Source organism: Ischnura elegans, chromosome 11 (genome assembly GCF_921293095.1).
Source record: "Ischnura elegans chromosome 11, ioIscEleg1.1, whole genome shotgun sequence".
Taxonomy (NCBI): Eukaryota; Metazoa; Arthropoda; class Insecta; order Odonata; family Coenagrionidae; genus Ischnura; species Ischnura elegans.
In genome coordinates, this window is record NC_060256.1 from 56,835,997 (window position 1) to 56,851,974 (window position 15,978).

General features: G+C 40.7%; 1 protein-coding gene across 1 annotated transcript in view; it reads left to right on the plus strand.

Annotated features, from left to right (window-relative positions):
- The window catches only part of LOC124167635, a 124,045-nt gene that overhangs the window by 49,743 nt on the left and 58,324 nt on the right, over window positions 1-15,978 (plus strand). The window contains exon 2 of the mRNA XM_046545615.1: window positions 2,698-2,851. Within this exon, the coding sequence (XP_046401571.1) occupies window positions 2,698-2,851 (154 nt within the window). The remainder of the gene's footprint in view (window positions 1-2,697; window positions 2,852-15,978) is intronic.

Here is a 15,978-nt window from a genome sequence, read left to right on the forward strand (position 1 = left end):
AGGAAAGTTTTAATTTAATTATATTTATAAACACTTTTTGACATGATGAGGAAAAGTTGAAATTAAATATTCATTTTGTATGCATTAGTCGCAATCCTTAATTCGAGCATATCTAGACAATGTCTTTATAATTTGTATTCTTACTTAATACGCAATTGACACTTGAAACAATAATGCAAATTGCCACTCTAGGTACTAATGATTTTGGGTTAAAGAGAATATGGAGCGATGTAAAAGAGGAATTTTTGAAGAACCATTTGTTCAAATTGGCTATGAAAATTAGAGTTGGATACACGACCTTGCTTAGTGGTATTTCCGTACTCAAGGATTGATATTTTTACGTTTTAAAGTATCCAATTCCTAAATATACATATATATTCTTCGTCTGAATCATAGAATGGAGTCAGTTCACAACTAGTGCTGACCCACTTCTCTAGCGGCGTAGTCGGAGACTCGACGTGCTGTTGCGTCTCCCTTTAAGCGTCACCGCATTCACGCACTTCCCTTTAACCTCAGAGGGGTGAGGGCAGCCGTGATCTCTCGCCGGAAGGACGGGCGCCAACCAAAGTCGCGATTAGCCGAGGATTAAATCGATCTGCTCTAAAGGTTTCTGCTCCACTAACCAGATGCCTTTGCCTTTCAGTAGCAGCCGCTTGGGACGTTACCAAACGTTTACCGTTGAGAGAATACCTCCTCTTAAAGCGACCGTGAGCCTTCCTCTTGTTGGGTAATTGGATCTATGGCTCGGCGTGGTGAAGTGAGTAGATTATATGCTATCTAAGGATTTGAATAGAGCAACACGTCTCTTTGCTGGCAGAAAGTTGAGAAAGTGAAAGAATAGCGTTATTTCGCTCTCGTCCGACCACACCTTGAACATGCACCGAGAGTATGGGACCGGGTTCAGGAAGACATAGTCCGTGAACTTAGTAAAATATAAAGAAAGCCTGCGCGGTTCGTAAAATCTGCAACGGGCGTGTAGAAATCGTTACACAGATGTTAAGCAAATTAGGCTGCGAACCGCTGAAGACTCGGAGGCTGCGCGCTAGGATTAGATTGCTTGAGCAATTTAGAACAAATATCTTTAAAAGCGAGACGAACAACATCATATTAGAGCCTCGCCATATTTCCAGGCCGACAAAAGTGATAAATCAGAGGAATATTTTGCCGAACGGGTTGGTATGGGAATTCGTTTTCCCCCGAGCAATGAAGAACTATTATAAATGTTAGTCGCAATTTAGTTTGAGCATTTGCTATTTATATGTAAACGGCTGTTGTTCTAACATCCCCCGCCACATGCCTTTTCAGGCGGTTTGCGGGGTAGCATGTAGATGTAGATGAAAGTTTCAATAGTTCAGCTTAGTGTGTAGTGTAGTGTATTTAAGAACAATGCCCGGTAGTTTTTTATATTTGATGAGTGAATGGAATATATTTTAAAAGCACATATGAAAACCGTTTAAAACGTAAATAGTATTTTTATAGTTAATTTTGAGGCGAAGTATTTTAGACGACTACGAATATATCGTGACCCGAAATTACATCGTAAAATTGAGTGAAAATGGGAAAATGGACATTATATAAATGGTGTCCACTTATAACGTTTTCCAGAGCTTTGTTTGGAGATAGGTAATTTAGCACCCTACTTCGCAATACGGAAGAGGTGGCCCTGAAAACGTCCCTCCTTATCCTAAACGCCCGTGACTTAGTCCGGGTTCAGCTCTACCATCACCCATCAAAACCAAACTACAGGTTGAATAACTGGGCTAATAATGAAAGAGAGTTGACAGCAATGAAATAATTTAGTGGAAAAAGTGGCGTGCCCTTTATCCTGGACACCTGTGACTTAGTACGGGTAAGACTCTACCATCGCCTATCAAAACCATACTTCAGCTTGAATAACTGGGTGAGTGAGGTAACACCAAGGAAATAATTTAGTGGAGTTGAGGGCATATCCCTTATTCTGAAAGCTTGTCGCTTAGTCCGTATTCGGCTCCACAACACATCTAAACCAAACTTCGGATTTAATCACTGTACGCGAGCTTTTTTTTAAGTACTCCACCGATTTAGGTAGTTTTCCATGTAGTACTGAAGAATAATTCTGGCAGCCTCCCCTTCCTCCATGATCTTCCCTCTTCTATTCATAACAAGGCGTACTCCCTTTCATTCTATGTAAACATCCTATTATTCTTTTCCTTCCCATCCCTCGTTACCCATCATTCTACACTCTAACACAGTTTTCAACATGCCCTCCCCGTGAAGTACTCGCTCCATCCACACCTTCTGTCTCCTCCGTATCTCATCTAAAAGCTGCCTCTCCTCACCCACCATGTCCAGCACTTCGTCGTTTCTCTTCCTCACCGTCCAATTCACCTTCTCCCTTCTTCGCCACACCCACATCTCGAATGTCTCCAGTCTTCTCTCGTCCTCCTTCCTAACTGTCCACGTTTCCACACCGTTTAGTGCTAAGCTCCAGATCAGACTCTTCACTAACCTTTTCCTTAAACTCTTAAATAACGATCCTCTCATAACCTCCTTTCTGTTCATGAACGCCTCCTTTGCCAACGCAATTCTCTTCCGGATGTCCTTTCTGCTGTATTCGCTGGTGAGCTTAGAGCAATGAAATAATTTATTGGAGACAGAGGCATGCCTTCTTGTCTTTCGTATCCCCAATTGGGTTCTGTCTATCCCCTCCCCATCCAGAGCATGAAGAGGTTGAGGAGGGTGGGTTGGCGCTCAGGGGGATGCTTTTCAATGTTGAGAGGAGCTCGCCTGATTTGGAGAGGGCTCTCGTGTCCCTTCTTCGTGTTGTAATCCCCACTCGAGTGGGGACGTGCACTTCTAGTGCTGCCAAGGGGTGAGGTGCTCCATCGATATCTACGCTTCGCAACGGCGGGCAGCCGCTAGGTTCGTGTTCGAGTGCCTATGACCCTCCCTCGAGTGGGGCAGTTCCCTTTCGTCGGCCAAGGTAGAAAGACTTGAGTAGGTGCCGGGCTATGAGGGTGCGGATGTCTTACCAGAAAGTTGCCCCGCAGTGAGCTTGGATTAAACTTTGGTCCGGACGCTTTGTTATAGTTCTCAATCCGCCTTCATTGCCACCACCTGTGGTCAATTACGAAGTCGGGAATTGAGTATTTCCTTTCTGATTCCCTTGGTAGATTTCATTGGGACAATGTCACTCACTACTGTATATTTATATTTTTTCCTGTTGCTTAAGGATACCATATCCTCCGATGATATGCTTTGGATGTTTAAGGCATTAATACAATTTAAAATGAGTGGGTACATATGTTGGCTATTGGTTTTCTCGCAGGATATTAAAATTTATCACAATTATTGCTGGAAATCACCGATACCTCAAATTATGCAGTAGATAACTTAACTAACCAGTGGCGGATCTAGAATAGGGACAAAGGGGGGGTCTAAGATTACGATTCTATCTTGTGTAAATTGGATACCCAGGGGGGGCTATAGTCCCCCCTATCCCCTCTCTGGATCTGCCACTGGATTGTAACATACCAAAAGCGTTTAAAATAGGCCCTAAGTTTAGAGATAATTTGTATCTCAATTCGAGTAGGTGAATATGTAGGAAAATATAATTAAATACTTTTGTACAAATTGGTAACCCCCAAAAATTTCGATTTTATCTTGTGTGTTTCAACCCAATGGGGATGCGATAGCCCTCTTAGCCCCCCACCCCAATAGATCCGCCAATGAACTTAAATTCTGCTGTTAAGTATGCCTATCTATTTATGGCATTTTCGGTAAAACTTACGTCATTATTACGGAAAAAGTATTATTTTCTCCTTTTTTAGCGATAGCTTCATAAAAAATCTTTCAAATTTTCAATTCAGAATACAGAAATCTGTTAAAAAAGCCACTTTAAGACCGTATTTTCTATAGCTAGCCAGATTTTGAAGAAAATAACATTCATTCCGATTTGTTACATGAACTCCTTGAAGCAGTAGACTTTTTCATAAGGCCTCGTGTTCGAGTTTATACGGTCCTCTGGAAAGGGCCTAGTCTCCAGCGTCCTCTGTAGGAAGACTTGAGAAGGTGCTGGTCTGATGGTACTCATTTATCACCATACACTTTCCTTGAACCACCCTTGGATCATCAGTTGGGCCGAATGCTTTGTCATACTTCTCAATCCTTCTCCTGTGGTCAAATAAGAAGCCGATACCACTCCATCATTTCGTTCTTACCACTAAAAGCACCAGGCTTTAAAATTTGTCGGAAGACCATAGAGTTATGGGCGTATATAGCTATGAATTTTTCACGTCGAATCTCGGAAATTTTTATAGCAGTGACAATTCGGAAATGGAGATTTGCACCTTTGACAAACCTGAGGATCTGTATTGTGCATTCATCCGGTAGTTAGATTTATGTACACACTGCCTGTATTAGGTGTATACGATATTCTGAGTACAAAACTTCTATGTACACAATATTTTCCATTTCGTGATTATTTCCGTGGATAACACCTCTTTTAAAAATTATTAGCCTCTATTCGAGCCGTGATATGGATCACTGTAGCGATAGACCCTGTTTTAGATTATTAAGTACAAGTGTTACATGTTCGAGGAACAATCATAAAGTAAGGGCCGTTTGGTCACAGGAAAAAATATACTCATATGAAACACATTTTATTGGTACTTTTAGTTAGATAGAAACCTACTTAACTTCTCTGCATAGTCACCGTTCACTTCTAAGGTGGGTGGTCAAAGAATTCCCTGCGAAAATCTTGAATTTTCTTATTGGTTTTGACGGCAGTATGAGCCAGTGGCTTATTCCAATTGATTCAACTCTTAGGTGGCAAGCTTCTGTGCAGAGCGGTTAAAGAAGCTGGTACAGTGGTACGAAAAACGGTATCATGTGAACGGCGATTATGTGGAGAAGTGACGTAGGTTTGTAGCCAACTAAAACTGCCTAAAATATGTGTTAAATACTTTATGAATATGTCTCGTACCTATATACCTTCGTTCCATCTTCCAGTTACCCCTTAACTTCATATAAGTAAGGGAGTTTTGAGTTCTGGGTGAATATCTTCCATGTATATCAGTTTTGCGCAAATATTTGCTATTTACTATGGGCACACAAATGTACATGTTAACTGTAATGGCTCATTATTTTGAGGAACGTCTTATCTAAAATCCTCACTGCTCTTGTTTTGTACCCCAATTAAACTCACATCATGATATACTTTACGCGCTTGGTAAACGTAATTTCACAGGAAACCTCAACACAGATAGGGTGAGTTTGATGCTGAGTCAACTGCCTCATCAAGTATTTCGCATTTCTTAAGGAAGATATTCTTCGAAGTACATCTCAGGAGACGAGAAATTTGACGTGCTTGTGAGTCGACGATGTAAGTGGGCGCATTTCATGTCTCAACTGTTTCCGTACACGTTCCTCTTCTCTTGATTATTCTGATATGTGTGGAGCAATCAAAATAAAAAATCCACTATTCAAACATTCATTTCGGGAATGGAGACGATATTTACGCTAATCGACCAACGCTTCACTTCCCATAAAGCCGGCTCGTCCCGAATGCCAGGCGTGGGTCGGGTTGGTGTGGTTACTCGAGTGTTTGATTTCCACCGTATTTAGAAAAATATGATTCTTTCTTATGTGTTGAAGCCATTTATTGATAAAAAAAACGTAATATTTTTCATTCAGAGTGTATAAATCTGTCGCCTGAGCTACTTGAATACGATATTTTCTATTACTAGCCCAAATATGATGAAAATAATATTCACTCCAATTTTATGGTGAAATCGCTATTTATGTGACTGTGATTTACAAATGGTTGCCTACCTCACCTCCTCTTATCAAAGAACTCAAATAAATTTATATTTATTTGGCGAAAAACTTGAGCTGGTGGGGCAATTAAACTATTTGGGCAGCATATTACCGGCGGTGGCAAAGGTTCTGCGAAGGAACCTCATCACTCATTGCAATCTTTGTGAATGGTATTTTACGTTCATCTATCCTTCCTTCGGATGGCGCGTAAAACCGTAGTTTCTTTTAACCAGGGCCTGTAGTTTAGAGCAAACTAATGCTAGTGTAGACTTCCTCTTCCCTTGTCATTATCGCCCTGTGGAGTCGCGGCGTGACCTTAGTTGTCGTGCACCTCTTTCAAATACCATTCCATGGAGTCTGGGGAAATCATGGACAACAAATATATTTTTATCATAAAGATGGTTTTTTTTAACCTTTGTGCTTCATGCAAACCTACCATAATCGGTATGATACTTTAATAATAATAATATATATAAAAGCTTACGTGGAGCTTCGAGCATGTGCGTGATTTTATTTTACTTTTTCATGCAATTTTTCTCAAATTTCAAGATAGAATATTCTCATTTACTCACGTTCTTCTAAATGATTAGTTCCATTTAGTCTTCGAATTTGAGTGAAATTTGTACGAGTTTAGTTACCTTGAGCTCTCTAAATTTCATATCGTAGTCTGCACTCTAATGAGCGTCCTGTTAATTCCTGACCCTCCCACGTAACCTGGGCATTGTATAGATATCTTCCTCAAGGTGTTTGGCACTCTCAGGACAAAAGGCCTGGGAACATTTCGTATCACTGCGACGCAAAGCTCCGTCCACTCAGTGAGGCTGATCCTCCTGTTGCCCCGGGAAACGTTTACGTCAGTAGGTGAACATTGAGGAGGATGGGGAGTTTTGGTAGAGTCCATTGGTGTGGGGGAGGAACTCGAGGAGATGGAGGAGAGAATGGAAGATCTTTGTGTTGAGAGGCGAAAAGAATGAAGACAGCAAAGAGACCGTGGTGGAAGTCCTGAAGGAGGGTTGAGCTACTGATGCCTTGGGGCGGTGTAAATGCCGTAATTCGCTTCAATTAATTATTTAAACGTAATCTTTTTTAATTGAATGAATGCAGTAGGGAGGAAGGGACTGGCAGGGGTTGGTAATAATGGGCGTCGAAATAATGGACAAACGTTTTATTCGGGGGGGAAATGTAAGGGCAGAATAGCACCTTCTTCTTCTTTTCGAGAAGCATTGGAGGGAAGCATCCTACTCCAAATTAAAGGAAGCCCCTAGGGTGCATGGAAACTGACCGAAGAAACCTTTAAATTTCGTGTGCGCGCCCGTGAAAAGACTATTCAGCTATCAATGGAAACCGGGAAAGGTTTAATTTGTTCTCTATGTAACTTTTTCTTTATTCAGGCAGAAAAACTATAGTTTTCCTACCTGCGTAAAACAATGAACTATTCTTTCATTCAAGTGACTATTATTTACTGTTCACATTTTCCTAGTTCCTATCCTAAAATGATTGTTAGAAAAACTTGATCATATCCCACTGATACTATCCTCAGGTATCTTAGGCAGTGAAATGAAAATGAAGGCTATTAAACAAACTATTACATAAGACATAGAGAATGCATTATTCCGCTCGGCATGCTGTTCTTGATGTCCGTACTAATGTATCTGTTTCCCTCTAATGGACTGCCCTAATAGTTGAATCAGTCATCCTGCTCAAATATTCCTCACCCACTTTTGTTAATGAAATAGTTTGACAGATAAAGTCCGTTTTTCGATCCGTCACCTACCTCAAGCTATGCCCGAAGGCAATTCGGCGGCCTTAACCCTTTCGCATGTAAGTGGATGACGTCATGAATTCACTCCTAGCGGGTTCCAGCAATGCCGATTTACCTCGCCTTAGTGCACGGGTCTCCTGTTCATGAACGCCTCCTTTGCTAACGCAATATTCTTCCTGATATTCTTACTGTGGTATCCGTTATCCTCAAATGTGCTGCCCAATTATTTGAATTGCTCTACGTACTCAAGTTTTTCCCCTCCTACTTTTACCTTGGATCCACAGCAAACCGGAATCGTATCATGCGCGCTCCCATTGGTCTTCCAGAGGCCCTGCAACCGACCCTACTCACTCCGGCTAGCCCCGCCGTCGTACCCGCCAAATTAATTGAAATCGCCCCTAACAAAGGAGTTTGATTTTCATCCTCTTTGATGGCTCGTAAACAGGGGCGGATTCAGCATCAACTTTTGGGGAGAGGGGTCATGATCAAGATCTGGGGAGTATGGAATATCCCCCGGTAGAGAGGGGCGTTCTCCAGTGTAAAATATTTTGTAGGGAGTGCTAACCTCTGCTAAATATACAACTCAAAAATCTCTCACGTAGCCATGCAATTGCACATACACTCCCTTTACTTATTCACAAGGATACAAAAAATGTTAAACGTATACAAATAAAATACTTTTTGATATAATTTTGGTGGGATCATGAATCCTGTGACCAGGGGAGTAGCCAGGAATTTCGTTCGGGGGGGGGGGGGGGGGGGGGTTAAAAATATGGGGGAAAATTTTTAAAAAGCGGGGTACCTACTAAGTAATGGGTTTTAAAGTAATTTAACACTTTTTATAATCGAAAAAACTTGATTTGTTAAAGGAATATTTTGTAAATTCATGTTTTATCAATATTTTGTTTTCTCTTATGAAGAAAAATTATTGAGTATTATATTTCGGGGGGGGGTCCGGACACCCCGATCCCCCCCTGACTACGCCACTGCCTGTGACCACCACTAAATCCGCCTCTGGTCGTATATAATAGTATTATTTCTCAAATACGTCCTCCTCCCCACTTACCGTCCATCTCCTCTACTTCAAACCCTTAGGATTTCTTTGTTTGTAGGTATTACTTCTTTTCAAAAATGACCCCCAGTGAGGAATTCGGTGGACCAATACGCGGGAGGTACCCTCACTTGAAGGCGGCACTCATTGTCAGTGGGGATGGAGTACCACTCAGAGCGAACTATTAAGTGGCACTAGAGGAGGAAGAGTGGGGGACTTCGGACAGGGAGTGGTAGCCGGATGTCAGGTCTTGAAAATTCGGCGAGAACTCTCTCTTTGGGTGGGCAAGTGCATTGTGGCGGTCGCTTCCCAAAAGGGTTTGAGTTTGTTAGGGCCCGGGTGAATTCGTGCGAGACGGAAGTGACTTAGAAGGTGAGGTAGAAGGGAAAAATTACTCAAAGGAGTCGTGGAGAGGAGTCGGTTTGTGGGATAAAGGTGCGAACAAGTACCGGCAGCGATGCAAATATCCTTGCGAATTTTCCACGGTTCATTTTTTTTCTTTTTCCTGAATTTCCCTCTGTCCTCACGCTTACAGGCCTGCGCGTCAAAGTTTCATGTTCTTTTTGAGTGGAACGCACTTGGGGTCGATGGACTTGGAAAGAATTTCAATGATAAAGGTACAAATTTCGAAATCTTACAGATAATACTTATGTTTCCGTTTATTTCGGTTATTTCTTGGCAAATTCGAGAATCCAGGCAAGTGACTCCAATCAACTGATATTCGAGCCCTGTCTCCAAATGAGTGGCTACACGATAGGCTCAACGAACCATGACACAAAATATGTTCCGATAATTTAACGCAAAGCGTACCTGTTCGTGTGGTATACCCAGATTTCAAACATTTTTGTGCTAAAAATTTGATAACCTACAATTATAGCTAAGTGTTTCTTGTGTATATTTTCAATTCATGTGAAATAAGCATTCACTTCGCCATCAAATTCCATCGCCGTTTGCTTTTTTTAGTAGAGATTAGTGGAAAGATTCCGAGGAAAAATTTTAAAGTTATTAAGTTTCACAAATTATTTTATACTGAGCAACGACCGCGGTTTAAACGCCAAAGTATTTTAGTCTTTATCCACTAAAAATAATTATTTATCGATATCGTTTTTTTAGGATGTATGTTGTAACACCCACTGCCATATGCCATTTGTCATCTGTTAGCGTTGGTTCATAAATATATTTGAGGGTAAATTCACTGGAAAAAACGATGAAACTGTCTTTTTCTGGTATTATCCCGCTGTCTGTCCCTCAGGTTTTTGTTTTTGTTTGCGAGCTAAAACATTCCGAGTTGACGTAGGTCGGGCACGTTTCCACGGTCAATCGTCAATATTTAGTCCCTTTGATGTTTCCTCATGCGGTGAAAAAAATTTACGCAGCTCTGTATTCCGAGCGCAAAATGGAAAGCAGTGAGTGCTTTCGGAGGTTCATCACTATGCACGATGCACGCATTCACGAGGAAGGGAGGGCGGCGTTGTGCTGTCAGTTAAGCTCATTATGTGGAAGGCGATAATCCCCCCGGATAGCCCGCGTCCCCTTGAATTATGGCATTCCGTCGGCAAGTGCGCACTGTGAGTGGGATTGGATTGAGTCTGCGAGGCGAGAGAGTTGGAATCGGGCAGAGGGGCTGTAATTAAGATTTGGTTTCCTAGTTGCAGAGACTGTTGCACTTTCAGAGCAAGCGTGCACAGATCGTATAACCTGTTCATAGCTTGAGAGAACGTATCAGTCCCGCTCGATGATATATTACTCATTTAAAACTTATCGCGTCTACACCTACATAATACCCTGCAATACAGCTAAAAAACCACATCAGCCGTTTACATATAAAAAGCAAATGCAAATGCACGTCTTGAAAATTTTAGTACAAAGAAGACCCTGGTAAAAATTTGCCTGTGTCTCAAATTTGAAAATTTAGCCCCAGTATTTTATAAGACGTAAGGGTTATTGGACCTGTGTGTCAAATTGTTGTGATGCAGGTAAATTTTGACGAAGAAGTGCTCTATAAGCCCTGAAAATGTCGAGATAACATCACACTGGTTCAACATACAGTTTACAACTTAATGTAAGTTATAAGAACTTAATACAATAAGAGCTAATAAGTTATAAAAGAGTAAAACGTCCCCATAATAGACTAAATACCAGCTTAGTGGTCGAGAATCGGTTTGAAAATGCGTCGGTATGGAGATATTCTTCATCAATCTTGGCCACCGAATGTGAAGCAAAAATTTACTCCTTTCTTCCCTTGCCTATTTCTTAAATCCCAAAATCGTGAACATATCCACCCGTAGTATTGCCCAAAAATTTCGTATTCTGTGCAAGCTAACGCAGCTAATTGCAGCAATACCAAACGAATGCCATGAATACTCGAATACAAATCGATCTACGCCCTCAGAGTAAAATATATGCGAGAACGCTGGAAGTTGTTTCGAAGTATCCGAAAGCCTATATCAACAGTTGAACTCCAACCTTACTTTTACTGTGGAAAATGGAAATATTTGGAAAATAAAATATTTATTAAGAGATCCTATTTTTCTCCTTCACCAGCGAGAATTGTATTCAATGGGAAAAATGACTCAAATATAGTCAGCCAATTAAACTCATCACACTTCTCATCTTACCACCACCCTCACTTTAGCTGCACTCTACTTTCTAAGTTATGTTCTCAGTGGAGTGTGAGCCAGTTAAAATAATAATTCTTGACTTCATAACTACGCCGACGTTTTCAGTGAAATTTTTCTCCTTCATCAGGGCATATTATTTGTAATTTCGAACCATTTCAAACGACATAATATTTACGTATTTAATAAGTTTAAATTAAAAGTATACAATAAGATCTCGTTAAAGTAAATAAATTCACAGAAACTTCATCGTAGTTATGAAGCAAGGAACTATTATTTTAACTGACCAACATTCCAGAGAGCACTTAACTGAGTTTATAAAAGTGCTTGATAGGTTATTATAATACTGTGCTAATTTCTCTTCAAATTAATATAAAATAATTTCCCTCTAATAAGACCTTATACTGTACAATTCTGCCTGTCATCGGTGAAGTGGACATCGGTGGAAAACTAAAACTTCTTCCTTCCAGTCGCGTATTCGGAATAGGAAAATCAGCTTTACGTCAGAATGAAAATGGAAACCAAGTCTGAGGGACTGGCGATAAGTATTTGAGAGTCGGACGCGCGTCCCATACCCCTAGAAACGCCGGCAAAGAGGGTTGGGCCTTGGTTAGAGGGTGGTAGCCACGCTCAGCATGCAGATACGAAGGGGAAAGGGTTTAAGTTGGGAAGGGGCCGACTGTGCGTAATACTTGAGTCGTATACTCTCTCCTCCACCTACCCTATCTCTCTCTCAGTCTCTTAGCAACCCGTGGAGCAACCCCTTCCATTCCATTCAACCCCCGGGGACTCCAGTCCCAAACACAATCCGCCCTCCACGATTCCCCCGCCGCCGGCTCTATTCCACCCCCGGGGCCTTAAAGCCGAAGGGGTGTTAAGTGGGTAGCACTATGGCCGTGAAGGATTACGATGCACTTGCATATCGCATCGATATTTTTTTGTGAAATTCAGTTATGCAGTCAAATATCTTAGGGTATATGGACAATGGTATGCAATCATGATTTATTGTGTAGGCAGTTTTTAGATGGAATAACAGGGAGTGAGCCTTAATTACTTGCAATATTCCACGATCTTAAGATTTTTTACGACCTAGGTTCCAATGTTACTACATCATGTGGAAATCTAGGTCGTGATAAATTTAAAATAAATTTAAAGTTACTGGTATTTATTTCAGTGTGGAAAAATTCCACTCCATCACGCATGAATTTCCGATTTTATTAGGAGGAGGCCTAATTATGAATTGAAGATGGAAGTCATTGGAGGCAGTAGGGGCTGCCAGAATACTTCTTACTTACTCCATGCAAAACTTACAAACCATGCAAATTCGGAAGAATATTTATGTAATAATAATTTAAGCAAACCAACGCTTGAGGGTAGTAGAGACGTCTGAGGCATTCTTCACAAGAAAATATTTTTCTAATCACAAGTTGGAACATCCTTATCTCCAGAACTTGAAATTACAGAAAAGCAATGTTGCGTCGTAATTTTCTATTTTTCCATTGGACGGCTTGTAAAGGCCTGTTTACACGATACATTAACTCGTACGAGGTAATGTCTGTTTGGATGAATGATTTTTGTGGACCGGAACGGACCATGTACAAATGCATGAGCCAAATTAGAACTGGTTCTATTTTCTGTACGTGCATTCGCAAAAGTTAGGCGGCTAAACGGTGCATTTTTGTGTTTATTCTCGCGTACATTTAGACGTTAACTCTTAAGGGTTAATGTACCGCGTAATCAGCCCTTAACAGTCGTTGTGATGAATGAAATTCACTTTAAAATAACACCAAGATACTGGCATTTTATTTATAGGCCGTTTCTTTCCCTGGTCCACGGTATTCTGTACAAATTTCTTATTTTCGCGAAGACCGTTCTGAGAACTATTTTTACTCTAGATCATGCTATACTTTCGAATTTGTGCCACCCAGTTTCGCAAGTGGCCGCACTAGTGACATGCAAAAGGCCGTGGAGTAGCGGCGAACCGTAAAGCGCAAGTTTGTGTCGTCACCAACTTATCTGCGAGAGGGTTAAAGGCATCGCTTAAGAAGTAGGAGAAGGTCGAAGACGGATATTGCTCAAACATTATCCCAATCTACGGTAAATAACATTGGAGAATGAGACCATTTCACTCCTTAAAACTCCCTTCCACTGCCTTTGGAGCCTTAAAAAAAAATCACGATTTTCCCAGTCACAATTTTTATCCCCTCCCTTCTAGGGCCACCCCTTTGTGCTCGCAATAGTGGGACATCCACCCTACTGCAGCCCCCTCTTCTCCTATCAGGCTTCCGGCCGCACTCGGCTGTCTCCCGCCATCAATGGTCAATGATGCTCGAAGAGGCTGGCGTGCAGCCGCGGTCCTTAGGAGAGGGACTGGCGTCTAGACGAAGAGTGAGAAAAGGGAGGAGGGATGCCTCGCTCTTTGCCTTCTTCTACTCCCCCTCTCCTAAGAATGTGACGTCACTGGCCGTGGTAGCACGATCCCCCCACCCTCCAGCCATTATTTCGGGATCTTTCGCACTCCCCACTCTTGTTTGCAGTGCCCGAAAGAGTACTAGGCCCCAGCGGGCTCATGCGTGTAGTAGCATGACGCTCCACTGTAGTGCTCAGTTATAACTACGACTTATTCCTCCTGCACTTAATAAGTTCAACTGATTCGGGCGTTACAAAGTGGAAGTTCGACTTTTTGTAATGAAAATTAGTTGTGAACGGGGCTGGGACAAAATGCAGGTCGAGGAGTATTTGAAATACAAAATACCGCTCCAAATGTATTTGAAATGCTAAATACAAAATAACTTTGAATTGGGTATTTGAAAAACAAACTACAAAACAGTAATTTTAAATACCTTTTAAAATACAAAAACATTTGCATGGAAACTAAGAGAACTTAAAAAATATAGCCTTTCTCGTTTATTGATCGTTATAAACATAAAGAAAACTATTCTAACGAAAACGAAGTAAACTCTGAAGCATTCATTATGTTACAGAAATGTTATCAGAGCTACTTCAAAAGTATTTTATTAATGTATTTTTTATTTTAGAATGGGAATGTATCAAAAATATATTTGAAATGCAAAATAGAAGAGACATTCAGGTCGTGTCCTTGAAATACCAAATAAAAATTACAAATGAATTTCAAATACGCATTTTAAAATACTCGTATTTGAAATACTTTCCATCCCTGGTAGCACTTTTCCGCAATAATTTAATACGTACGACGTGTTTCGGCTCACTGAGCTATCATCTGGTACAAGACACTGCATTACGTAAGAACACTGTAGTGCATAGTCTATAAGATATACATAAGGTTTTCTTATGTACTACAGTCTCTTGTACCTGATAATGGTTGTGTGAGCCGAACTGAATCGCGCGTATGTAATTATTGTCAGCTGATGAATAAGTTCTTCAATTATGCACTACCTTTCATGTCAACCTGCACTTTATATCCAGCTATGGGCTGGAAATAATTTTTTAGAATAATCTGTGGTTACCTCAACCTTGAATATATTATTATTAATTTAATAATTCCACCAATTAAGGAAGGTTTCCATGGAGTACTGATGGACTATTTTGGCAGTCTCCTCTTTCTTCATTTACTTTCCTCTTCAGTTCATAATATGGCTTACTCAGTTTCATGATATCTAATAATCCTATTCTCGTTCTTCATCTCCCTTTTTACTCAACATTCTACCCTTTAACTCTGTTTCCAACATTCCCTCCACTCTAAGTACACTCCCTCCATCCGTACCTTTTTTCTTGTCTGTATCTCATACTATTTTATAAAAGTATTTTTTATTGATCAGTTTATTGACTCGTCAAAAAACTTGTGGTTTTTATTTTGTTTTCTGGCATTAATCCTCTTGGAAATGAAATATTCACCAAAACGTGGACATTATTCTTCAGCAAAATATTTATCCTACGAACAATCGAGAAATTACGCTACCTAAACCACTTACCTATAAAGTTATTGCGAGTAAACTCGGCCGTGAATTTTTTATCACAGTTTTAAGGTTCCGTTTTACGTACCGATAGTGTATAGCAGTGAGGATATCAAGTGAAATAGTTTGAAGTGTGATTTAAGTTCTATTTTGTTTATCAACCCCGATTTAAATTACGTCTTCTGTCATGCAACAAAACACCGAATGTCTACAATGGGAGCACTGATCGAATGGTGATCATCCATGTTTGATAAAGACATATTTCTTTTCATTTACACTATGATAATAGTCTTTATTAAAGCTCATGAAATTATTTATTGCGCCGAGTTCGTGAGCGTAGAATCCTCCCGAAAAAATACGATAATTTTGACGACTCAGCCGCGAGTCCAACCGTAAGGCCCCCTTGATATTAAACAGAGGTATTCTGAATTCTGCTTTTAATCATGATTCTTCCTTCCCCTGAATTCTGCTTTTAATCATGATTTGGGCCTTGAGGAGTAAAGAACGGGGTTGATGAAGGACTTATTCATCAGCTATTTCCTCTCTTGCTTGCTCCCGCTGTGTACTTTCCCCGCAGGTGCACTTCAAGCAAGCCGTGCATAAATTAAATCACGCTGGCGGCGATTCGAAGGGGACCATTGAAAAATTCTTGCCTCGCTTCAGTTTTCATGTGATGGGGGGGCTGCAAGTGCTCACGTGTAGGACGTTGTTCAGGAGAATGGTTTAATAAAGTCATTTCTTACGTAGCCAGGGTAAATTACTATCTATTCACAGTAACGGTTAGCTTCTTAGTGTTAGGAACCTTACCTGACGGTT